Source organism: Oryctolagus cuniculus, chromosome 1, assembly GCF_051225735.1.
Source record: "Oryctolagus cuniculus isolate XC-2025 breed Fujian yellow rabbit chromosome 1, ASM5122573v1, whole genome shotgun sequence".
Taxonomy (NCBI): domain Eukaryota; kingdom Metazoa; phylum Chordata; class Mammalia; order Lagomorpha; family Leporidae; genus Oryctolagus; species Oryctolagus cuniculus.
The window spans coordinates 94,294,976-94,321,047 of record NC_142867.1 but is presented as its reverse complement, the minus strand read 5'-3'; the positions used below and the strand labels follow the sequence as shown (position 1 = coordinate 94,321,047).

Here is a 26,072-nt window from a genome sequence, read left to right as displayed (position 1 = left end):
GAGAGACAACATGCACCAGGAACATCTAAGGGGAACATCTATCTGAAGGAACACCTGTGCAGCCCCCGAGAGAGCCGGCCAGCGGTGTGTTGCTCCCCCGCGTAAGTGGGGAAAGTGGCTAGGGGGAACCGCCCTTCCACGGAGGTGGAAGGGTCAGTAGCAAACCCGGGGAGGGCCGAGCAGACAAAAGAACAGCGCAGGGTCCTGTGTCATTCCTCCACGAAGAGGGGGAGCAATAGGTACCTCCTCAGGACATGAGAAAGTATGACCTTTATTAATTTGAAAGCCGGTGGAAAACTTTGTGGCCTACTCCCACCCCCAAATAATAAACACCAAGAATGTTCCATAAATCACTATCAGACAGCTTTTGCTTGCCTGTGGTTGCAGGTCAGTTCTGTTTGCCTGACTTTTGAACCTTTGAATTTAGTAAGAGGTGGCTCTTTCCCATTGGACAGCTGATAAGTTTACTTTTCCCAGGTTTGCAAAGCAAGGTCAACATTACCCAAAGTTCTGTACGGAAGGCGAAATCCTAAAATGACTCCCTGTAACCCTTGCCTGTGTCATCCCCTCCCAGTGAATATGAAACAGCACTCTTATGGTTATGTTCTCTTCCTTGGCAAAAGGAATCTCTCCGATGTAATGAAAGGTCCGAATCAGTTGACCTTAGGGTAGAAATTATCCAGGTGGGCCTAACATAAGTCGCTTGGACCCTTTGAAAGCAAAGTTTCCTCTGGCTGTTGGCAGAAGGGGAAGTCTGAGATGTGAAGTTTGAGAAGGTCTGGATGCTCTGCTCTTGGCTTTGAAGGGGAGAGCAAATGCAGGTGGCCTTTCAGAACCTAGAGCAGCCCCAGGTGACGGCTGGCAAGAAGATGAGGACCTCAGACCTGCAGACTCAAGGCCTGGACACTGCCAGCAGTCTGAATGGGCCTGGAAGCAGACTTCTCTAGAGCCTCCAGATAAGAGCCCTGCCCAACCAGCACCTTGGCTGCTGCCTTGCAAGACCTGAACCGAGCCCATATGTACCTCTGACCACACAACCATGATTGCTAAATGGTGCTGCTAGTGCTGATGGGTTACATGGCAGTAGAAGGCTGATGTGCTCTCTCAGACCACGCCCTGGGTCCAGTGCTGTCCAGGTCAAAATCCTGTTTTTTAGGGTTTACACATAAGAGATTTCCCAGGCAAGATGTCCCAACCTCACCGCTACCCCAAGAGGAGGCACACGTCCCTTCTAACTTAGTTTCCTTTATCTTTTTTCCCTACAGGGGAGAGGAGGGGGTTGTGGTCGCTGTGTACCCCAGTTTTAAAGGGCAGCAGTGCTGTATACTCCCTAGAATATCGAGTCTACCTACAGCATATGTGCGTTTCTTCCAGGCCTGGGCCTTTCAGATAAAGGTTTTCCTCCCAAGAGTTGTCACGTGTGGAGTATCATCACTCTTCTCTTGACCACTGGTACTGCCCGTGCCACCTTGTGGGAAGACTGAGGAACGTGTGGAATGTTTAGAGATTATGGGAGGGTGTTTTTAGCTCTTGAGTCTGATTAGGAAAGAGATGGATAGGCTAAGCTGCTTGAGGTGTGCTTGTGCACACACACACACACACAGTTTCTTAGTTGTAATGCAAGAGCCATGGTTGCGTGGGGTCTTCTGATAGTTCAGAAACCAGTTTGCAGCTGAATACAATAGACATAGGTCTCTTGCCTCATTCCCATCTTCCTGCCCACCCTGTTTATTCCTTCCTAATTTTGTTCCCTTTAGGAGGGATTAAATGCCTCCCTTCCCGTTGGAGTAGAAAAGGAAATAAGCACTTCCTTTTAGGTGGGTCCCCCACTTGTCCCCGTCATGTGGGAACGGTCATCGTGTTTAGAGTAGTTGCCTTTATCCATGGGTTTGCTCCCTGTGGTTCCAGTTACCTGCAGTCAGTTGCAGCCTGATAATGTGAACTGGAAAATTGGAGAAACACATCTATCAGTTTTAAATTGCATGCCATTCTCAATGGCATGAAGTCATCCCTTCTGTCCCAAGTCCGCACTGTGTGCACGGCCTGTTAGTCAGTTAGTAGCCCTGTAGTTCCCAGCTCAACTGGTGCAGAGTCCCAGTGCTTGTTCAGTGGGGTTGGTTGGTTGAGGTTTCAGGCATCCATGGGTGTGTTGGCATGTATCCCACACACAGATTGGGGGAGGGGCTACAGTAGCTCGTTCTGCCAGAATAAAGAGACAGCCAGTCACACATCACTTACGGACACAGACACGTCGTGAGAATGCATCCTTACTAGGTTTTGTTGTTGTGGTTGTGCAAACACACAGTGTACTTACACATACCCGGGTGGTATATGCGTCATCAGAAGTGGCCTCTTGGGGCTGGCACTGTGGCACAGCAGGTTAAAGCCCCAGCCTGAAGTGTCGCCATCCCATATGGGAGCCAGCTCGAGTTCCAGCTGCTCCACTTCCTATCCAGCTCCCTGCTAATGTGCCTGGGAGGGCAGCAGAGTTTGGCCCAAGTCTTCGGGCCCCTGTACCCATATGGGAGACCCAGAAGAAGCTCCTGGCTTTGGATCGGCTCAGCTCTGGCCGTTGTGGCCATTTAGGGAGTGAACTAGCAGATGGAATACCTCTCTCTGTACGTCTCTCTGTAACTGTCTTTCCAATAAATAATTTTTAAAAAATGTAACACAGCCTGCTGTTTCTATCAAACCTTTTTTAGTACGTGTGAATAGTAGGATAGTGAGCGTATATGCCAGTAATGTGGTTGTTTATTAACGTTGTCAAGAATTGGCTGTGCCTTGCTTTTGTATAACTAGCAGCACAGTAAATCTGCTCACAGCAGCATCACCACAAATGGGTGAGTGATGCGTCGCACTGTGACGTCACGAGGGCAGTGATGTCGTCAGAGGTAGGAATTTTTCAGCTCCATTGTTATCTTGTGGGGCCACCCTGGAATCTGTGGTCTGTCTTGAACCAAAATGTTGTTACAGGGCTCGTGACAGCAAGCAACCTTACAGGTGAAGTCATCAGTTTTGGGCAGTGCTCCCTGATTTGTCAGTAACTGGTTCACCGTGGAACTAGTGGTCTACACACCGGTGTTCTTAACCTGGGCAGGACTTGCGGGCCACCTGCACTGCCCCGCAGGCCAGCTGTGAATCAGGCGATCAGAGCGGAGCACCTGTGTGGCAGGTGAGCTGCTGGCGTTGGGAACCGCTGTCGTGTGGTAAACCTGCCGCCACGTGCTGCACCTTGCTGCTTGAGCGCGGTTGGCACCTCTGGAGCTCCCGCTGGAGTTGAATCCCGCTGCGGAGGTGTTCAGAGGGCAGAAACCTGATCCTGCCATGGTGTTCAGAGGGGAGACCTTCGGGAGGTGTTCAGGATCGATAAGGCCCTGAGGGTGCAGTCCTGTGATTCAGTACTGATGGCTTTATAAGAAGGCAGAGACCAGAGTACATAAACACACCCACGTACTCTTTGTTGCCGCCTGAAGCCCTGTGCCACCTCGCAACTCGGCCAGAAAGAATGCCGTCACCAAACGTGGCCGCTTGCCTGCTTCTTAACCAGTCTCAAAGCTCCAGCCCTGTACTTCTGCATCCTCCTGCACAGGGTCTCCAGCAAAAATCACTTCCTTTCTTCATCTTGGTGTTCACATCTTTTCCAACCCAGACCTGCTCGAGTCCCCTCCTTCATTCTCTTACTCCTTTCAAACCTCGGTCATGTGTTTCTATTCGAGCTGCCGCTGTCCTACCTTGTATAAAATACAGTGTGTTACATTTGAATAACAGAAAATGTTCTTGTCTCATACAGTGCACTGTAGTAGAAGGGTCTTAGTTTTGTCTTCATCTCTTGAAGTATTTAGCATTGTGTCTTATAAAACAAGTAACCAGTAGGTGTATATTCATTGTATGCTAAATGATTTCAATTTTAAATGTATTAATTCTAATTGTTGCTGAATTTAATTAATTCCGCTTTAGCTGGGCCAGCGTTTTGTTCATTCCTCTTTCGAGCTTACCTTGGGATGCTTTGTCTGTGTGTTTTCTCTTCACCAGGCCATATACTTGAGGAACAGGAGCATGCATTCATCTTGTATTGAAGTGGCTGACTTGTAGTAGGGTGCCCAGTGTGTAGTGAGCAAATGGAAATAAAGAGCCAAGGACTGAAATTATGAATGAACTTAGTTCACCTGCACTTTATTTTTTAGAATAGCGAATAAGGAAGCTAAAAAGGCCATGGATTGGATGTGTGAGAGTTTAATTGGACTTCCCTAGCTAGCAGAACCATCTCAAGATGCCCGCCGACATAGTTTTGACAAAGCAAAGTGCCCCCAGGTTCTTTCTGTTGGTGGGGATGAGCATGCGCCTTAAAGGATACTCCAGAAAGTAGGCTTTGGCCTGCAAGAGGGAAACAGCCTTCCAGAGTTCTTGTTTCCCCTAAATGGAAACATTTGCATGAGTTCCTGCAAGTGGTGTTTTCTAAGCTTATCCACAAAAATGCATTTTGCCTTTTTTCCCTCATATATGCATTTAAGCTGTAAGTTTCTCTCCTGGGATAGGCTTTGGCTGAGTGGTTAAGACACTGCTTGGGACACCCATATCCAGTAGCAGAGTGCCGGGGTTTGAGTACCAGCTCCATTCTCTAGCCCCTTGCTAATGCATACCCTGGGAGGCAGCAAATGGTAGCTCAAGCAGTTGGGTCTGTGCCACCCATGTGGAAGCCCAGATTGGCATTTTCGGACTGCTGGCTCCAGCCTGGCCCAGCCTTGGCTCGTGTGGGCATTTTTGGAGTCAGATGGGAGATCTCCATCTGCCTCTTTTTCTGCCTATCAAATAAATAAAATTTAAATATTTTAAAATAATTTCTTTATGTATGGCTTGAGTTATATCCCACAAGTTTTGATGTGGTATAGATTCCTTATCAAAATGTTGTAAAATTTATATTGTGATTTTTTTTAACTTTTATCTGTGATTGGGAAGTGTCTTGTTTTCTGATCCTTTGGGGATTTTGTAGTTATCTTTTTACAGTTTATTTCGACTTACATTCATTGTGTCAAAAGATATATTCTATGTTCTTCCAATACTTGAAATTTGTTGACTTGTGTTGTGATGAAATTTAGGTGCAGTGTTAGTAAATATGTCATATGCCTTTGAAAGTACATGAATTCTGTAGTTATACTTGGGTATAATGGTCCATATGTCAGTAAAGTCTCATTTTATAATATTGCTCAGAACTTCTAAATTCTTGATTTTTTGTTTGGTTACTCTGACTTAAAGCTATTGACAAAATTCCATCTCTGTAGAACTGGCTTTTTGCTCTTAAGCTCTTATCAATTTTTGTTTTAGGTATTTCTCATTGAAGAAATACAATCATATATTCCTCTTAGAATAACTCTTTGATAAAACAGCCTTTCTTCTTAAAAGTTCCAGTGATGCACTTTCCCTTAAAGACCATCTTAGATGATATTAATAGGGCTGTGTCATTTCTGTTCTAGTCAATCTTCATGTGGCCTAAGTTTTTATATACTGTTTCAGTACGTTTTAGCTTATTTGTATCTTATGTTTAAGATGTACTACTTGTAAACAGTCTGTAATTCCTTTTTAAAGATTTATGTTATTTATTTGAAAGGCAGAGTTACAGAGAGGGAAAGACACGGAGAGGTCTGACATCTAGTGGCTCACTCCCCAAATGGTTGCAATGGCCATGGCTGGACCAGTTTGAAGCCAGGAGCCAGGAGCTTCATCTGGATCTCCCCTGTGGGTGTAGGGGCCCAAGGACTTAGACCATCCTCCGCTGCTTTCCCAGGTGCATTAGCAGGGAGCTGGATTGGAAGAGGAGCAGCCAGGACCTGAACTGGCGCCAGTACGAGGTGCTGGTATCTCAGGAGGTGGCTTAACCCAGGGAACCACGACACCAGCTCGCTCAGCGTGTGGTTCTTTATTCAGTCTGTTCATCTCTGTCTTAAATGACCTGTTCAGTCCAGTTACTTTTTTTTTTTTTTTTAATTTGACAGATAGAGTTAGCAGTGAGAGAGAGAGAGACAGAGAGAAAGGTCTTCCTTCCGTTGGTTCACTCCCCAAATGGCCGCCATGGCCGGAGCTCCGCCAAACTGAAGCCAGGAGCCAGGTGCTTCCTCTTGGTCTCCCATGCGGGTGCAGTGCCCAAGCAACTGGGCCATCCTCCACTGCACTTCCGGGCCACAGCAGAGAGCTGGACTGGAAGAGGAGCAACTGGGACTAGAACCTGGTGCCCACATGGGATGCCGGCGCCGCAGGAGGATTAACCAAGTGAGCCACGGCGCCGACGACTCCGTTTACTTTTGATGTGGCTTTAGTGTGAGTACAAGTTCACCAGGGTGAGAGTGAGTGGGAAGCGGCCCACACAGAAGTGACAGCAAAGCAACAGTGAACAGTGTTCTGGGTGGAAGGAGGGCAGACAGATCATTCCTGCTGGGGCAGGAAAGAGTTGCAAAGGGAGAGGGCCTTGTCCGCCCTGGAAGATGGGAGACAGCACGTGCCCTGCCTTAGTGCCTTGCACAGCTTGGAGCATGTGCTAGGAATTGTCGAGCTTTCCCAAAACTGCTTGGCACTTTGGTAGAATAAGGCGGCAATTTTAAATAGAGTTATTGTAATGAACAGTCTGATTCCATGGGAAAGAGAGGACAAGATCTGGAAAACACTGTTTCTCTATTCTCAAAAACCTCCTAAGCCAGTTGTGTGGGTTTTCCCCACTGGCCGGTTCTCGGACCCGAGCAAGAGATGGGCAGTTGAATTCTGACCCAGTCTGCCTGGAGTTAGCTTCTTCAGCCCCCCACGGCTGCCCTCACTTCAGGGACCAGTGCCAAGGTCAGCATTTGTACTTGGCACTGACCATTTTGACATGACCCTCTCTTTGGGTTAGGTGATTTGCTATAGAACAGGTTGTACAACTCAAGGAAACACTTTTCTTAGGTTTACTGGTTTCCTACAAAGTTCACAACTCAGGCACAGCCAGGTAGAAGGGATGCATCTGGGCAGGACGTGGGCTGGGGATCTGCGGGGCTCCTGTGCCCTCTGCAGGAGCACCATCCTCCCAGCACTTGGATGAGCCCACCAGCACTGAAGCTTATCAGATGTCAGTGCCAGGAGTTCTTACAGAGCCCACTCTCCTGACCCGCTCCCTTTCCCAGAGATCAGTGGGCTGGGCTGAAAGTTCCAGCCATCTTACCACTTGGCCTCTGGTGAGGAGCCAGCCCCGTCCTGAATCACTTTATTAGTATCTACCTTCAGCTGAGATCAGAGGGGCTCATTGTGAATAGCAAAAGATACTCCTCTGTCACTCAGGAGAACCCCAGGGTTGTGGGAACTCTGCCAGGAGCCAGGGTCAAAGACCCAGTGCATATCATGTGATAGTACATGTACGATTAAGAGCTCAGAGAAATGAATAATATGGTTCCATAAAAATGGGAGTGGGATAGTTGTTGGGTACAGTGGTTAAATCACCACTTGGGACTTAAGGTTCAGATTCCAGCTTTCCGCTAAGGCTCACCCTGGGAGGCAGCAGGTAATGGCCCAAGTACTTGGGGCCCTGCCACTCATGTGGGAGACCCTGATGGAGATGTGGGTTCCCTGGCTCAGCCCTGGGCTGTTGCAGGCATTTGGTGAGTGAACCAGTGGATGGAAGATCAAACTCTTTCAAATAAAATGAAACTAGATATACATTTTAAAAATAAAGTTTACAAATAAAAATGAGATGGCAGGGAGGGAGGTGGAAATTGAACAGGCTGGCGACCTGCCACATTGTAACTGTGTTGTTCCCTTGTCTTACTCACCAGACCACAAACTCCCTGCAAGTGAGGATTGCATACATCCCAGGAACCCCCTAGCCTGGTTCCAGTAGCTGCTACACAAGGATCTGGGAGGGGGGTGAGGGAGGAGTGAGCTCCTAGGGAGGAGGAACAGATGGAGCAAATTCTGTTCCATTTGGGGAGAGCAAGGGTGCCAAGATCTGAGGCTTGGAAGGTTCTCTGCAGCAAGGGGGAGGGGGTGATGGGATGCGCAGGACTGGGACTCATGCCTGTTTTCATGCCTTTTTTAGTACCTAGCTGGGCTTACCAAGTTCAGGTTGTCTGCGGTAATGGAGTGGGGTGGGCAAGGCCGGCCCTGTGGTGAAGTGTAACAAAGCCTGCACTCTGTCTACACAGCCCAGCCTGATCTGCCTTCTGTTGGCAGCCAGCCTGTGCCAGGGGCTGTGCTGCCTCCTGACTCAGCTCCACCATGCTTCCTCCTGCCTGGGGCATGGACAGTATCATCCTTCAGACCCGCGATTCTTATTTATTTTTAAAAAAGATGTTTATTTACTCAAAAGGCAGAGCTATGGGGTGGTGGTGGTGGTGGTGGTGGTGGTGGTGGTGGTGATGATGGAGTGGGTAGAGACAGGAGAGAGATCTTTGATCTGCTGGTTCACTCCCCAAATGGCCCTAACAGCTGGAGCTGGGCTGGTCTAAAGCCAGGAGGCAGGAGCTTCTTCCAGGTCTCCCACGTAGATGCAGGGGCCCAAGCAGCTGAGCCATCTTCCCTGCTTTCCCCGGGCCTATTCGCAGGGAGTTCTCTTTGTCCTTGGGGGCCAGGAAATGGCTTCCAGGGAAAACACCTCTCTCAGTTCTTGCTAGAGCAAGTAAACATGTTTATATTAATAGAATATGTAGAGCAAATGACAGTGTAACCAAATGTGGTAGTAAAATTCACTGCAGATACACCATAGCTTACTTCAGATACTTGAGTGTTACTTTGCTGTGATCCTGTAGATATACAATTGGTTTTCCAATTTGATACTTTAATTTCTGAATCCAGAAATTCATAAAGTATATTTGATTTTTCAGAAAAGGGACAGTTCTTTATGATGGGACTCTTTAAAAGCCCACTTCTCTTAGATTCTTTTTCTTTCTTTAATTTAGACTTTTCTGGGTTTTTCTTAAAGACAGATATTTTTATATTCATTTTAAAAAGTAGAAATGAACACAAAAATTGTTACAAGGGAAAATCATTTTCATATTTCACAACAGTGAAAAAATCATGTATCTTTATGCACAAAACAAAGTCTATGTAAAATACATAAGCTTAGAAATATCGGGGAGGGTACCATAGCACAGCAGGTTAAGCTGCCACTTGCCTTCATCCTATATTGGAGCACAGGTTTGGGTCCTGCCTCCTGTGCCTCCAGTAAGCTTCTGCCAATGCACCTGAGAGGCAGCAGGTGATGGCTAGATTGTGGGAGATTTGGATGGAAGTTTTGGCTCCCGGCTTTGGCCTGGCCCAGCCCCAGCTGTTATGGGCCTTTGGGAAGTGAACCAGCAGATAGAAGACCTTCTCTCCCTCCCCCCCCCCCCCCTTCAGTCTTTCAAATAAAAAATTTTAAAAGTATCTCACAGCAGATTCATAGAATGGCAGATGTCCTAAACAGCACTCTGGCCTCAGAATCAGCCCTAAAGGCATTCGGATCCGGCTGAAAAGCCCAGGAGAGTATTTCAGGCATGGAAAGCCAAGACACTCTGGCAAAAAAAAATAAAGAAAAAAGGACCTAAATGAAAGATCTCTGTGAGTGAGATCCCAGTGGAAAGAACAGGTCTTCAAAGAAGGAGGTACCTTTCTCTGAAGGGAGGAGAGAACCCCCACTTTGACTATGACCTTGTCTAAACAAGTAAGAGTCGGAGAACTCAAAAGGCTTCCATAGCCTTGGAAACTCATGACTGGAGCATAGGGAGATTACTGATGCCATAAACAAGAGTGTCAATTTGTAAAGTCAACAACAGGAGTCACTGTGCATTTACTCCTCATGTAGGATCTCTGTCCTTAATGTGCTATACATTGAGATTTAATACTATAATGAGTACTCAAACAGTATATTTTACTTTGTGTTTCTATGTGGGTGCAAACTGTTGAAATCTTAATGTACACTAAACTGATCTGTAAAAAAAAAAAAAAAAAAAAGAAGAAGAAGAAATTATCAATTCCCAACTTGACTGTCACTGGGATTAAACATGACAATAGGTCTGATCTGATTTCATCATCATTTAAAAAATCATCTATTATTTTTCACTTTATGTTTCTGTGTGGGAGCAAACTGTTAATCTTTACTTAATGTATGCTAAACTGATCTTCTGTATATAAAGAGAATCGAAAATGAATCTTGATGTGAATGGAAGGGGAGAGGGAGTGGGAAAGGGGAGGGTTGCGGGTGGGAGGGACGGTATGGGGGGGAAGCCATTGTAATCCATAAGCTGTACTTTGGAAATTTATATTCATTAAATAAAAGTTAAAAAAAAATGAGGGACAAATATAAACAAAAAAACAAAAAAATTTTAAAAGTATCTGAGAGGGTAAATTTTGAGACAGAAAATTAAGGATGAATGTACTGGCTGGAATTTTTAAATTTTTTTTAAGATTTATTTATTTGAAAGAGTTACACAGAGGAGAGGCAGAGAGAGCAGTCTTCCATACACTGGTTCACTCCCCAGAAGGCTGCAATGGCTGGAGCTGTACTGATTTGAAGCCAGAAGCCAGGAGCTGCTTCTGGGTCCCACGTGGGTGTGGGAGCCCTAAGGACTTGGACTATCCTCTGCTGCTTTCCCAGGCCATAGCAGAGAGCTGGATCAGAGGTGGAACAGCCGGGACTCGAACCAGCGCTCACATGGGATGCCTGCACTGCAGGTGGCAGCCTTACCCACTGCGCCACAGCGCTGGCCCGCTGGCTGGGATATTAAGAGATGCTGGTTACAGAGTGAATGAACTGGAGTGGAATATGGAGAAACACCAGGTAGATACCGGGGTTCAGGACATGACACCCTGAAGTGAAAGATAATTTTTTTAAATCTAGATTTTTGTGTGGGTTTTTTGATCTTAAAATAATTTGAATTCTAAAGAATTTTTAGGATGAATCTGTTGACTCTACAATGATTGAAGGTTTCTTTGCTTCCTATACAATAAATATTTTTATTACACTGATATTTAGTTGATGGGGTAAGGTTATAAAATATTCTGTAGGAAAGAGGTTTTCAAGTTAGAAAAACTTTCCAGGACACCACAGAAGAGTAGTCACTCTCACAGTCACTCAAGCAACAAACCACTCTTAGATTCCTCAGAATAACACCATCTTAAATAGCTCAGGAGTTCTGACAACTATAATAAGAAATGAAAAGCTACTACTGTCCTCTTTTAAAATAACTGTCAGGTTTGAAAAAATGTTTTCAACTCTGGCTTAAATGTGTCTTTGATACCCTGATGAAAAGAGTTACCCTTAAGTTTGAAATATTTAGGTTAAAGGGTAAAAATGGCACTTGGATATTTTTAGACTCCAGGTTATGGGACTGAGAAGAGTTATTTCAGCACACAGTCATACAAAGGTAGTTTGTTCAGTACTTTTGTTTAGAGTGAGAACAATACAGACTGCTTCAGAGTATCCTGGGTTTTGTTGAGAAGGTGGCCTGGGGTGTCACTTCTCTCTGGTTGTTTGCATCAATAAACTGAGAATACCCCCAACCGTGTCCTCAGGATGTTATTTAGGTAGCAGTTACAGTAACCATGAAATGGAGAGATACAGTTAGTGCCCATTCTTCAGCATCCTATAGGGAACTTTATAATGCGGCTAAAAAAAGAAATCCTTGCATGCTTCCACCACAGTAGGCAGTGTGCTAAAAGCTCACCACAGATGATCTAGTTCTAGCCCCACGTGACATTCCTGTTTTGCAGATGTGTGAGCAGAGATGACTAAAATAGAGGTTCCTGTCTTTGCACAAGAAAGAATCCAGATGTGAGAGAGCAGTGGTAAGCCAGGTAGTGAGGTTTGCTGGGGTGGGGCATCTGTCAGAGTGGATGGCATTCATTGAGACTGGGGTAAGCAAGATTACAAAGTTTCATGGAGAGAACACACCTGACAGGCCAGGCAGGTGTCAGGAGAGATGAGTGTGCAGTCCATATTCAGATTGGGGCTCTTCTAGACAAAGCATTTGAGTGATGGGTAAAATTCTTCCTGAGGTTCTATTACCTGATGTGCAAAGACTTGGTAGTCCTCTTGGCAGAGAGGAGTCTTCTAGGGTGCTTTTCATGGGGGGCAGTGAGAAGGTTAGGGTACGAAGGGGGTATGGGCAGAACTTTGTAATGTAAAATACTGGGCTGCTTCCACGTTGTGCGGTAGAGGCTGCCACATTCCTTTCCTATGATGCCATTTCTCTTGGGCCCCTTTCACACACACATAGGCTAATTTCTGTCTTCCTACCTAACAGATGCAGAAGGATAGTGAATCTTGGAGACGTTAAGAAACCTGGCTAAGATACCCCAGCAAGTCAGTGGTTGAACTGATGTAAAGTCTGAGCTCGCACCTGCTGTGCCTGGAACACATCCCCATGTTTTATAGAGTGGAGCTCCGTAAATTGAAGTTCTGATTCCATCATGGAAGAATTGGGCACCACGAATAGTTTTACCGTGAAACAGAAACAGAAAACTGAATAGACTGAATACTTTCACGGTGGCCCCAAAATAATACTCATACCCATATGTGTGCTCGTCACCTTTTTAAAGATACATTTATTTGAAAGGCAGGGCAAGAGATAGAGAGAGGGGTGGGGGAGAGAGAATCTTCTATACGCTGGTTCGCTCTGAGCTGCCGCAACCAGGAACTCCTTGGTCTCCCATATGGATGACATGAGCCCAGGTACATGAGTAGGAAGCTGGGACACATCTGTGCCCTGATATGGGATGCCTGCCATTGATGTGGGATTCTGGTGGCCCCAGTGGACTGTACCAGCCCTCTGTACTGTCTGTGTGGGCTGACACTGCCGCTACTGGGAAGGAAGGGGCACGATTGCTGTTACTACAGACCTTTGCTTTGCTTTCCCTTCTTGTGATTATGTTAGTAGAGACCAGCAGTTAAGACAGAAAGAAAAGCTCCCATGTCTGATAGAAATCTCTAGATGATCTCATTTTATTGAAATAAATTTTGGGTTGGTCTAACAAGTACATGCTGACTTACCTCATAGTGACTGGTTGCAAAGGTCTGTAAAAGGAACTGGCTCATCAAAACTGTTATTGCTACATGTACGGAGAAACTTTGTTGTAACTGAGAAAACCTTGTAGCAGCGTGAGTCCCTTGTCTGTGCCTGCAGTAACATGGCCACTAACTTGATGGCCCAAACACCACATTCTTTTCTCTGTTCTGGAGGCTGGAGTAGATCGAGCTGTCAACAGGGCTGCCAGGGAGATCATGACCCTCACCTGGCTTCTGCTGATTTGCTGGCAGTCTTTGGTGTTCCTTGGAGTAGAAGCATCAACATGGTCTCTGCCTGTGACTTCAGGTGGTGGTCTTCCTGTATGTGTGTCATTCTCCATATTTTCCCCTTTTATTTTATAAGGACAGCATAATGGATTAGGCCTACCCTTGTGTCTCATTTTTAAACTTGACCTTTGTAAAGATCTTATCTCCAAATAAGGTCACATTTTGAGGTACCAGGCCTTATCAGCATATGAACTGGGGGCACTGTGAGGCGTAATTCAACCCTAATACTTCAGGCTTAGAAGCCCGTAGTGTTGGTTTCCTTCCTTGTTCTACCCCTTCTCTTCATTTGGGTTACTTGTGACACTAACTCTGTCAAGCCTAGAGAGGTTGCAGGGAAGAAAGAAAGCCCATGGTGGCTGGGATGTTTCCACCTAGCAAAGGTGGCCCCTGAATGGGTGACGTGTGGCTCTGGGAGGTTCCCAGGAGATCCTCCTGCTGCGGCCTCCCCCTTCAGCTCCCATGATGCATCCTGGCTGTCCTCCAGTTGGCCCCTTCCACCCCCTCTGAGCCCCTTGCTTTTGGTGCTCTACCCTTCTGCTGTTTCTCGACGCTGAAGGCTGTATTCTTGGGAAGCTGTCTTTGAAAGTAACTCTTGAGGTCTTGATTTGGTTCATGGGAGGGGAAGACCTGCTGTCCATGGAGGTAGAGTCTACTTTGGTGCAGTCTTCAAGTTCTGCTATGGGTAGAGACAGCTTAGTTGTGGCATCTTGCCTTTTGATGTACTTTTTATTTATTTTTTTTAAGATTTTGAGAGAGAGGGAGACAGAAAGAAAGGTCTTCCATCTGCTGGTTCACTCTTCAGATGGCTGCAATGGCTGGTACTGAGCTGATCCAAAGCCAGGAGTTTCTTCCAGGTCTCCCATGCAGGTGTAGGGGCCCAAGCACTTGGGCCATCTTCAACTGCTTTCCCAGGCCATAGCAGAGAGCTGGATTGGAAGAGGACCAGCCAGGACTTGAACTGGTGCCCATATGGGATTCCATATCACAGGTGGAGACTTAGCCCGCTACACAACAGCACCAGCCCCTTGATTTACTTTCTGGCTTGAGCTAACTGTAGTCAAAGCCTAGCCTCTGTGTTCTCCAAGTCCAGGAGATGCTTGTCTAGCTGAGTAGTTCCCTTGGAGCCATTCCAGCCTAGTCCCATAGGCAGAGGTGGAAGTAGAAACAGCTCAGTGACACACTCCAACATCAAACCATAAGAACCTTTTCAACCTCAGCTTGTCAGAGGCCAGAAGACACTGGGTGGGTAAATCTGACAGAATTAGAGCTTGCACCTGGCAGGTCCTGCATGGATGGTCTATCTGCTAACATCTCTTTGCAGTATTCACTGTGTTACTCTCTGGAGGTATCAGTCAGTACCTAAACGCTTAGGCATTGTGTTCGGATTTTCTTAGTGGAGAGACAGCTTTACGTTTTTGCCCATGTGACTCTGTACAGGCTCTTTAAAGACTGTCTCGTGGCAGAGAGATGGGACTAGGCTCTGTGTGTTGAATCCAAAAGCAGCGTTGTGTTTATTGTTTGACTCTGCGAGGATCATTCTGTTGTAAAGATCTGATAATAAATGTTGCATCTCTCTTGAGCTAATTTCATGACAACGGACTTCATTTGGTGGCATAGAATAAAAGGCGATTATTTCAATGCTAAAAGTATGACATCTGTATTGAGCATTCAGAATTGAATAAGTTCAAGCTGACAGTATTTTAGCTACTTGGTAATTATACTGTGTAGTATAAAAGTATTAATTTCCTTAGCCATTTTTAAAAATGGATGTACTTGGCCAGCACCGCAGCTCACTAGGCTAATCTTCCGCCTGCAGCGCCAGCACACCGGGTTCTAGACCCGGTCGTGGCGCCAGATTCTGTCCTGGTTGCCTCTCTTCCAGGCCAGCTCTCTGCTGTGGCCCTGGAGGGCAGTGGAGGATGGTCCAGGTGCTTGGGCCCTGCACCTGCATGGGAGACCAAGAGAAGCACCTGGCTTCGGATCAGCGCGGTGTGCCAGCCGCAGCGACCATTGGAGGGTGAACCAACAGTAAAGGAAGACCTTTCTCTCTCTCTCTCACTGTCCACTCTGCCTGTCAAAAAAAAATAAAAATAAATTTAAAAAAATAGATGTACTCAGTGGAAGAGACCAGAGAGTAGAGACCCAAAGCTGAGGGAGAATTTAGGAAGAATCAAAGCAGTAAAAGAAAATCAGTCTATAAAGTGAAAACAAACAACTAAAATCTTTCAAGAATAAGTCCAAAGTAGTTGTGGAAATGAAGATGGTAATCTATGAAAAAATCATTCCTGGTAGAGGGGCCTGGGGGCACTGGTGGAAGAGAGCAGGTAGACACAGTGGGTAATTCTTTACACCTTTAGTGTTCGGACATAATGAGTCAAATGGGAGAATACGGGAAACCACTAAACCCGAAAATTAACCTTGAGAGCTACAAAATGGATACAGAAATAAATAGTGCTAGCACAGAAAGATTTGCTGTGGGCCTTATGACCCCAAAGGGGGGGGGGGGGGACTTTACCAAATGAGACACACAATAGATTTTTTTATTGTTAGGAGTTTTGTTTCAGAGTATTGGCACGATCAGTATCTATAACTTTTTCTATACATAATATTGTTCCATGCTAAAAAAGGAAAAGCTCAGTTGCAGGTATGAAGTAATGAGGCTTTGTTTAAGTCATCACTTAATGGTTTTTTTTTTTTTTTTTTTTTTTTGAAAGAGTGGACAGTGAGAGAGAGACACAGAGAGAAAGGTCTTCCTTTGCTGTTGGTTCACCCTCCAATGGCCACTGTGGCCGGTGTGCTGCGGCCGGCGCATTGCGCTGATCCGAAGCCAGGTGCTTCTCCTGGTCTCCCATGGGGTGCAGGACCCAAGCACTTGGGCCATCCTCCACTGCACTCCTGGGCCATAGCAGAGAGCTGGCCTGGAAGAGGGGCGACCGGGACTAGAACCCGGTGTGCCGGTGCTGCAAGGCGTAGGATTAGCCTTTGAGCCACGGTGCCAGCCCTATTCTCTCATATACAATTGTCTTTTGGGTTTTTAGAGCTTCAGAAATAGTTTTGGAAATAGCCTCCAACTATGGGTAATTATTACCAGGACGAAGTTTGCAGCAAGCCACATTCTGTGATGATGGTCTTTCACTTCCTGATGCGTTAGAGGAAGCTGGTTTTACCCTGATAAATTGTAACTTACGTGTGCTTACATCTTACTCCTTTTCATATCTTCACAAATTCCTGAGTACTTTGTTGCCACTTTGTTGGAACTCTTGCTGTATCTGTGTCCGTTGAAACTTATAGGAAAGTGTGGGATCTTAGTCCCTATGTGATAGTTCCAGTTTTAATGTTAATTATTGATGTTCTTGCAGATAAAACCCAACCTGTGCCTTCTAACAATACAAGTGAGCCTTCTGGAAGCGCTGTGAATTCATCAACTTCAGCTGCCTTGACCTCGAGCAACATGACAGCCACAACTGTGAAACCCACGTCTAAAATGGCACCAACACCAGGGGTCTCAAATGTGACATCCACCACCTTAAAGTCTACAAGCAAAACAAGTGTTTCACATAACACAGCCCAGATGTCGACATCCTCGATGACCACAACTACTCACAGCAGTACGGTGACATCTGTTTCTTCATCAGCAACAAGTATGTGTGAAAATCAACCAGTTTGTCATATGCTGCATTTAGGATACCATTCCATTCTGCAAAAAATTAACATGGAAACTTACTCTAGATTTCCCCTCATCCCCAATTCAGTGTTCTTACACAGAAATGCAGAATATTTAATTTTTTTTTGTTTTGTTTTTGTTTTTTAAAGCACTAAAGCCTGTTTTGTTTTCTTCTAGTAACAGCAACTATTCATTCTGAAGAAAGTAAAAGATCAAAGTTTGATACTGGCAGCTTTGTTGGTGGTATTGTATTAACACTGGGAGTTTTATCTATTCTTTACATTGGATGCAAAATGTATTACTCAAGAAGAGGCATTCGGTATAGAACCATGTAAGTTTTTATTGAAAGTCTCTGCATATTTATAATTATGACAAAATGAGCAAGTGTGCATTTCAGGCATGAATAATTCATAGATTTGAGTTATATTCGCATTACATCCCTCTTGACTGAAGGTAAATTGTTCATATATAGGTTTGTTATTACAAATATCTGCGAATGAAAGTGGATACTTTTACCTACAATGTTTTCATTTTACTAGTGTCAAACATTCTGTTTTTTTTTTTTTTTTTTAACCAGATACTAAAGTTTGGCCAACTCTTCATTTGCTTACATGAGAAATACAATATTGCATCTCGTTAGGCTAATGACCTAGTGTCTGTTGGTGGTACTGCAAAAGCATCCTTGGTTAAAAAAAAATTTGCCTTTCAAATAAATTTTTAAAAAGGAAAGAACGAGTTATAGCAAGGGAGAAAAAGTTCGTCTACTGGTTCACTCCCCAAATGGCCACAGTGCCTGGGCCAGGCTACAGGTCTCCCACCTGGATACAGGGGACCCAGTACTTGGATCATGATGCTGCTTTCCCAGGTGTATCAGCAGGGAGCTGGATCAGAAGTGGAGCAGCCAGGGCTTGAACCAGAGTCCATATGGGATGCCAGTGTTGCAGGTGGTGGCTTAACCCACTAGACCAAAATGCTGGCCCCTCCCTTTTTTAAATAGATTATTTATCTCAAAGTCAGAGTGACAGATCTCTGATCTGCTGGATTATTCCCTAAATGCACACAACAGCCAAGGCTGGGCCAGGATGAAGCCAGAATCCAGGAACCTCTATACAGGTCCCAGCTACCTAGCTATCTTTTGCTGCCTCCCTGCCTGTTAACAGAGAGCTGGGTTGGAAGCTGAGCAGCCAGGACTCCACCTGGCACAGCAATATGGGATGCAGGTGTACCAAGCAGTGGCTTAACCTGTTGTACCACACTGCCTGCCCCTGGTTTTTGCTTTTAACTCAAAGAGAAATGAAAGAAATTACTCTGAACAGCCTTATTTTCACTGACAATTTAAATGAGTTGTTAGCATAAATAATATACTTGAACATTTTATCTTTAGTAAAACTATCTTTATCGGGGCCAGTGCTGTGGTGTGATGGGCAAGGCCGCTGGTCCCAGTCCCGGCTGCTCTGTTTCCAATCCAGCTCTCTGGGAAAGCAGTAGAAACTGGCCCAAGTCCTTGGGCCCCTGCACCCACATGGGAGACCTGGAGGAAGCTCCTGGCTTTGGATCAGCGCAGCTCCAGCTGTTGTGGTCAATGGTGGAATGAGCCAGTGGATGGACTGTGTAACTCACTTTCAGATAGATGGATAAATCTTTTTTTTTTATCAGCAACTCCCAGTCAGCAAACCACATCTGCACTACCTATAGCTCCAAAGGTCTTAGGGATATATCTCAGCTTTTGCTGTTCTAATAATTTTTTTGTCTTTTATGTTGTCTTAGTTCAAACACTGTAACAAATTACCAGATTGTGTGCCTTAAACTAGCAAACATTTTTCACCTTTCTAGAAGTCCAGTGAGATACCTCTCCCTCTCAGGCTGCAGCCTTTTTTTTTTTTTTTTTTGGTATTATTTTTATTTGAAAGTCAGAGTTAGGCAGAGAGGGAGAGGTCTTCCATCCGATGGTTCACTCCCCAATTGGCCACAACAGCCAGAGCTGCGCTGATCCGAAGCCAGGAGCTTCTTCCAGGTCTCCCAGATGGGTGCAGGGGCCCAAGGACTTGGGCCATCTTACACTGCTTTCCCAGGCCACAGCAGAGAGCTGGATCAGAAGGGGAGCAGCCAGGACTAGAACGGGTGCCCGTATGGGATGCCAACACTTCAGGCCAGGGTGTTAACCCGCTGCGCCACAGCGCCAGCCCCTGGCCACAGACTTCTAAGACTTTTTCCTTGTATCCCTGGAAGGAGGCCCAGCTTTGTCTCTAGCATTGTCTTATTTAAGGGCACAACCCTAATGATGTAATCACCCCCAAACACTGTCATGTTGAGGTTTGAATTTTAACATGAATTTTGGGGTGACACAGCCCATTGCATACACATAAGAGCCAATTCATTCTTTTGCTTGTAAATATTATAGATGACCCTTTTTTGTCATATACATATGCATCCCACCGATCCCTAGTCAGAACTGTTTAAGACATGCTGGGCTGGGCCGGCGCCGTGGCTCAATAGGCTAATCCTCCACCTAGCGGCACTGGCACACCGGGTTCTAGTCCCGGTCGGGGCGCAGGATTCTGTCCCGGTTGTCCCTCTTCCAGGCCAGCTCTCTGGTGTGGCCAGGGAGTACAGTGGAGGATGGCCCAAGTGCTTGGGCCCTGCACCCCATGGGAGACCAGGAGAAGCACCTGGCTCCTGCCTTCGGATCAGCGCGGTGCACCGGCCATTGGAGGGTGAACCAACGGCAAAGGAAGACCTTTCTCTCTGTCCACTCTGCCTGTCAAAAAAAAAAAAAAAAAAAAAAAAAAAAAAGACATACTGGGCTGAATCAAAATGAAATCGAGTAGGTTACATTACTAATACTTAAAAATTTTATTTACATAGTTACTTTGCATATATTAACCTTCTCAAAATCATTTTAAAAGAATAACAGGGTAGTGTTTTTTCAGATTAAAGGCATAACTAGAAACATTCTTATTGACTAAGTTAAAATGCTTTAGAGATTTTAAAAATATTTTTAAAAATCTCTAGATTTCTGTTTTCTTAACTTTTACCAACTAACGAATAGGCACATTTAAGTAAGTACGTTAAACACCATTTTTAAATACAGTATTTGTTAAGGATGAAGCTATACATAGTGAAATGATTAATTTAAAATGTGCTATTTATTCATTGTAAACCACTTTAACTACAAAATAAGTAGTTTTAGCTCTGTGGATAAATTTTTTTCTCACATATCCATGTAGTATCCCCTAAGGGAACACAGACTGTGGACATTTGACTCTAACAGGAATCTTTTTTTCACATGGGAGTCAGTAGGTGGTGAAAGTACCATATTTTGGCTGGTGCTGCGGCTCACTAGGCTAATCCTCTGCCTGTGGCGCTGGATTCTGTCCCGGTTGCTCCTCTTCCAGTTCAGCTCTCTGCTGTGGCCCTGGAGTGCAGTGGAGGATGGCCCAAGTGCTTGGGCCCTGCACCCCATGGGAGACCAGGAGAAGCTCCTGGCTTCAGTGCAACGGCTGCAGCGACCATTAGGGGGTGAACCAACAGTAAAAGGAAGACCTTTCTCTCTCTCACTGTCCACTCTGTCAAAAAAAAAAAAAAAAAAAAAACTACCATATTTTGTCAAAACTAAAGTCACCTTATTTTCCCCAAATTTTAACATCCCTGAAATTACAATGTGTCTTACAGTGTTAACAGTTTGACTATGTTTCTCTAAATCCATTTTAACGCTAGTAGTTTTCCCTGAGGCCATTAAAAAGTGACATTTCATAGGTAAGGACTTAGTGTTTATCCCACGGAGAAACAGAACGCAGACCACCTACATCTAGTATTTCTAAGTTTTCATCTATTGGGTAATACTGATTAACACACTGATCATAATTTCAGCTACCTTACTGTTTCTCCAGGAAGCTAAAAGATATCCTTGTGGTTTGGTTTAATTGTGGTAAGACATGTCACATGAGCTCAATCTACAGTATGGTATGCATCTTGCATAACTGAAACTTCATGTCCATTAAGTAGCAATTTACTTCCTCTGACCCCACAGCCTGACTTCTGTTTGAGTCTGGTTCTGCTGTTGAGTTAGCAGGGTGCCTTCCCATGCTTAAATAAATACAGGCACCAGTGTGCCTGGTCAGGAGCATTCACGTGCAAACTTAACTTCTATAAATGAGGTAATGAGTTAAAAAAAAAAAAAAACCTTCTGTGTAGGGTTGCTGTGATAATTAAACGGCCATGGATATAAAGTCCTGGCTCGAGAAATGGGTAGAATTTTGTTGTTCTTTATAGAGAGGGCTGTAGTAGCTAACTGTTAAAAGTCACTCAGCCACTAACAAGCAGAGCAGAGATTTGAGAGGCAGTCTTTACCTTAGCCATTATCAGGATCTTTTCCCACTACACTATTCTGCATGCTTAATTGTTACTGCTCTGTGTAAAGTTTAACTTTGATTGTGAAGCTTGAAATTGTTCTAACATTATTGAAAAATATGAACTTAAGTAGCTTTGGTACAAATAATATAAAACAAAGTAATTCTAACCTTTGATATTACAGTGATGAACATGATGCTATCATTTAAGGAACTCTAAGGACCAAGGAAAGAAGAAGTACTGATGCAGCACTGTCAATTTTGTTTTTTAGTATAATATGTTGAAAATAGTATAAACAGGCCATACATATAATATACAACACATTACATGAATATGAAGATTCATCATATTACTAAAGGTAACAAGGGCTTGGTTTGGGTTTTCATGAATATTTGTAGCTTATGCAATGGTATTTACTTTTAGAAAAACCTTACCCCATTTTTGTGGCATTGATTGCATAGGACCAGTAATGAAAGGCATCTTCACTGTAGGGCAGGATGGCATCGGGGCAAATGAATAATAGCACTTGAGATTTTCAAAGCAGGATGTTAACTAATGCCACACAATTGAGTCAACCAGACCTGAAGCATGATTTAAGAAAGCATCAACATTGTATGTATTTTAAAAGTATAGTAGTTGGTGTAGAGGCCAAATACATACACAAAATGTTCAAATAAAACCCCAAAGAATACCTGAGCATAGGCCTGCTTAAGATCCACTAGAACAGTGGCAGACGTGTATCTCTATTAACATAACTTCTTTTGACTTTTCAATTGTTAGTGGATATAATTTTTTTCTTTGTGTAATTTAGGTAAATTTCAGTGTTTTAACATGATAGTGTTTTAAGGGTTTAGTTTAAGTAATCTTGATATTACAGGGGGAAAACTCCTAGAAGTTAGATTATTTGCTACTGTGAGAAAATCGTCACCACTGGAAATTGCTTTTGTTTTATATTCACTTGTTAATTTAAATCTTATATTTAGTGAATATTTCTAGAGAAATGTAGAGCTACTCTCAATAGCTAAAAATTTTTAATGGAGCCTAAACACACCTAACTGTAAAACAGCAGTCCCTTCTGTGATCTCCTAAACAGTATGCTTTAGAGCTCCCTGTAGCAGAAGCTAATGCTGTATTTATGGAATCAGGGATTAGGAGGCTATTCCCAGGCCGTTCAACCTAAATGATGAAAATGCTGCATTTTTGTGCACTGTCGATTTTACTCAGATTTTAGGAAATGACATTTGCATACTAAAATCACACTGTATTTTGGAATACATTTATAAACAGGAAATTTCCTGCTTCCTTCACGTGGTATTCCTCTTTTCTTACTCTAGTGTTAAAAGGGAGTTACTTTCAGATAAATTATGTTATTGGAAAGAAAAAAAGCATAGTATTGTATGGACATCACTATCAGCAAATGTATTTTTGGAGTGTTTTCAGTTTATATTCCAGCACTTAAACTCAGGGTCAAATTTTAACAATAGAGGTATTTAGTCACACTAAATACTAAAGTATTTTTATCTTAGAGGCCAAACTAAATCGCACCAATTGCTCAAAGTCCAGAAATAAGCCAAGATGTCTTAATGAGCATTCACTAACATTTAACAGACATTTAACAGACATAAAATACAAGTAATGACAGCTATCTAGGATTTTGATGTGTCTCCTCACTATACATTTTGGCAGAACAATCTGATGAATATAATTATCCAAAATCCAGATATGGTTGGATCTATGAAACACGACTAGTTAGGCTGAATGTGAGCTGATGGTTGAGGTCTATGTTACTCTCTGGTCCTGCAACCACTGCTTTCATTTCTTTGGAAGATATAGTCAAAATGTACGTTAGTAATGAGGAGGCCTATAACTTGTCTCCTACATTTTTGGTATTTCAGTTCTGCAAGTCATTCAAAATTCTGTGTATTGGCTTGAAGTTTTTCTTGAATACTTGTTTCTTTAGCACTTTGAAGCTAGAAAACCACTTTTTAAGGATTGTCATTTGCCTTGAAAGTTTCCTCTGCTTTGGAAATACTTATTTGTTTTCCTCTATGTATATAAGTAGTATAATTTGTAACTTTCATATATAATAGCCAGTACTTTCAGTGCAGTTTGTTATTTGAAAAAATGGAAGAAAATGGTGATGTAAAGCAAATGTTTTACTTTGGACCACATTTCTTAAAACATAAATGTATCTAGTTAGGTTTATACTTAATTGTTTGCATTCCTTAAGAATGTTTTTACTTCAAGATAAAAACAATCCAGATATATGTGAATATTAATTTGGATAAACTGTAAAAGAACTATAGAAGTTATTGTTTCGTATTTTCAGAAAAAAGTTAAAGTGAACTCAGCTGTTACCTTCTCTCCCCTTTTTATTATAATGACCAGCTTTTGGTATTTCATTGTTACTGAGATCTATTTTTAGAATAAAATTTGTTCTCCTTCTAAGTTTTCAAGCATGTGGTTTTGCTTCATTCAGTTAAGCTCAAAATAAAATGGGAGATTACAGGTACTGGCCTGACACTACAAAGCTATAGTATCCCAACTGTGACTGTCTAGACAAACATTAGTACAATTACCTAGAACTTACGAAAAATGCAAATCCTTAAACTCCAGCTTTGGAGTAAAGCAGAGCAGTCTGTTTTAATAAGTCCACTAAAAGGTTCTGATGTACACCAAAGTATGAGCTGTTACAGAGCAACTAAGATAAAGGTGCTATCTTAAGGAAATACTTTATATAAATAAAAGGTGCAGACTGCTCAGGTTTAAACAAAGTCCTCAGGATCCTGGTTAGTCTGTACCACTCTAACAGAATGCCACAGACTGGGTAATTACAACAGCCAGAACCATGCCTGGCTCACAGTTCCGGATGCTGGGGGTCTACGGAGGGGGACAGACATCTGGAGCAGGCCTTCTCACTACACCAGTACATGGCAGAGGGCAAGAGGCGAACCTACTCCCAACATAAAAACATTCCCAGGGGCTGCCCTGACAACCTAAACACCTCTTAAAGGTCCCAGGTACACTGGCAATTAAACTTCAACCTGAGTTTTGGAAGGGACACTCAAACCACAGCAGATATTGTACAGCATATAATAAATACTTAAAACAATCACATTAATAAAACCGATTTTCTGATTCTAAGGAGGAAAAGTACCTTAAGTATTTGTTCCCAAGTCCTTCTTCCTCCCTTTGCTGTGGCTTCATCCTAGGCAGAGATTCCCCCACCATCTTTAGGCGTGGCTGGCTTGGCTTTTGACCTGCTGGTGTGAGAGTGGATGTAATAAACATCATGTCTGTTAGGGAGGGGCTCTCAAGTCTCAGCCAATCATGTTAAAACTTCATAAATCAGAAATATACAGAAATGTCAGACGTCACCAAAATGACAGAGGAGATACCAGTCTCATTCCCCACTACCCACAAATGCATAGACAGCTATGCAGAAACTAAAATAGCCCTGGGAGGGCTCAAGGTTCCATTTGAGAATCCTCAACAACATAGAATATCCATACCAAGAACTGTTGGAAAGATCAGTGTAACTGAGATGCCAGAGCCAGCTTAGAACAAAGCAGCAGCTGTCAGCATCAGCGAGTGACCTCCACCAAGGTCACAGCATCATTAGTCATTGAGATACTGGAGAGATGAAATGGATGCCCACCTACCTCTACCATGAAGCAGCTGTTTGCTGCAGGTCCGGAGCAGCCATCTTTCCCAACCCTTGTGTACATACTTCTGACTCCTGGGCTGTACTCATTATGCAAGGGTCCATATTCCAGACCTGGTTTCTGTGGCTGCACTGCACCCACTCAGGCCTAGACACTGGAGCTATAGCAAGCTAGTTTGCACCCCAAGCCCCAGTGTACCCAAGACACCATTTCTACTGTCATTGAGAGCTCTGGAGCTTATGCTTCAGACCCTACTGCAAGCCCATAATATGTAGATCAGTACCAAAAACACCAAAGCAAATAGTCTTTCCAAGGGAGCTTGCACCACAGCAAGTCTTTGTGCTCCTGTTTTAGACACCAATTCAGCCACCATAGAGAGCTAGGCCTCATCTTAGCCCCAGTGTCACTGTTGCCATAGATACACTTGTGCTCTCACACTCAACACTTACCTACTTCACAAGCGCCCAATCCTCATATACCATTATCAATTCATTAGTGGGGATGCCTGTACCCCGTGCACCCTTGCCCTAAGTACCCTAGACCCTAAAGCTAAAGGCTGCCAAATGTGCTATTTCAGGCCTCAGCTCCATGGCTTCTACATAGGTACCATCTATTAGTAGTGCTACCTCTATCGAAAGTGGGACTGCTAGCTAGACCACTAGACTGAGTGTTGGGCATCCCACAACCGCAACTTCCTTGGTGGGAGACAGATCAGGAAGACTGTAGCCACCATTGACACTGAAGACCCCAACAGCTGTGACCACTGCTGCACACATTGAGAGCATCGGGCTGTGAGCTGCCTGCAGTCTTTGTCAACATTGACGTCAAAGCTGCTTCAGGACCAGTGGCTGAAGTCTTCACCAGTGCCAGAACAACTGCACCCCGCCCAGTATTCTTGTTCCCTTAACAGAGGAAGATCTTTCCCTCCAAAACCAGCCTGTGAACTCGGAGGTGACTTCTCCACCACATGTGCAAACATCAAGACAAGAAACATGAAAAACCAAGGAGATATGCAAACACCAAAAGAACACAACTTACACAACAATTCTAAATAATCAATTTAAGGACACGTGGCATACTACAAGAAAATACAGAGAAATCAATGAAA

The 26,072-nt window shown here is 44.0% G+C and overlaps 1 protein-coding gene across 1 annotated transcript in view; it reads left to right on the top strand.

Moving 5' to 3' along the window:
• The window catches only part of TMEM123 (transmembrane protein 123), a 55,851-nt gene extending 32,096 nt beyond the window's left edge, over positions 1 to 23,755 (top strand). Inside the window, exons 3-5 of the mRNA XM_051822414.3 lie at positions 16,645 to 16,926; positions 17,127 to 17,280; positions 21,484 to 23,755. Coding sequence (XP_051678374.3) covers positions 16,645 to 16,926; positions 17,127 to 17,280; positions 21,484 to 21,508 — 461 coding nt within the window. The 3' untranslated portion in view covers positions 21,509 to 23,755. The remainder of the gene's footprint in view (positions 1 to 16,644; positions 16,927 to 17,126; positions 17,281 to 21,483) is intronic.
• The last annotated feature ends 2,317 nt before the right edge of the window (positions 23,756 to 26,072 follow it).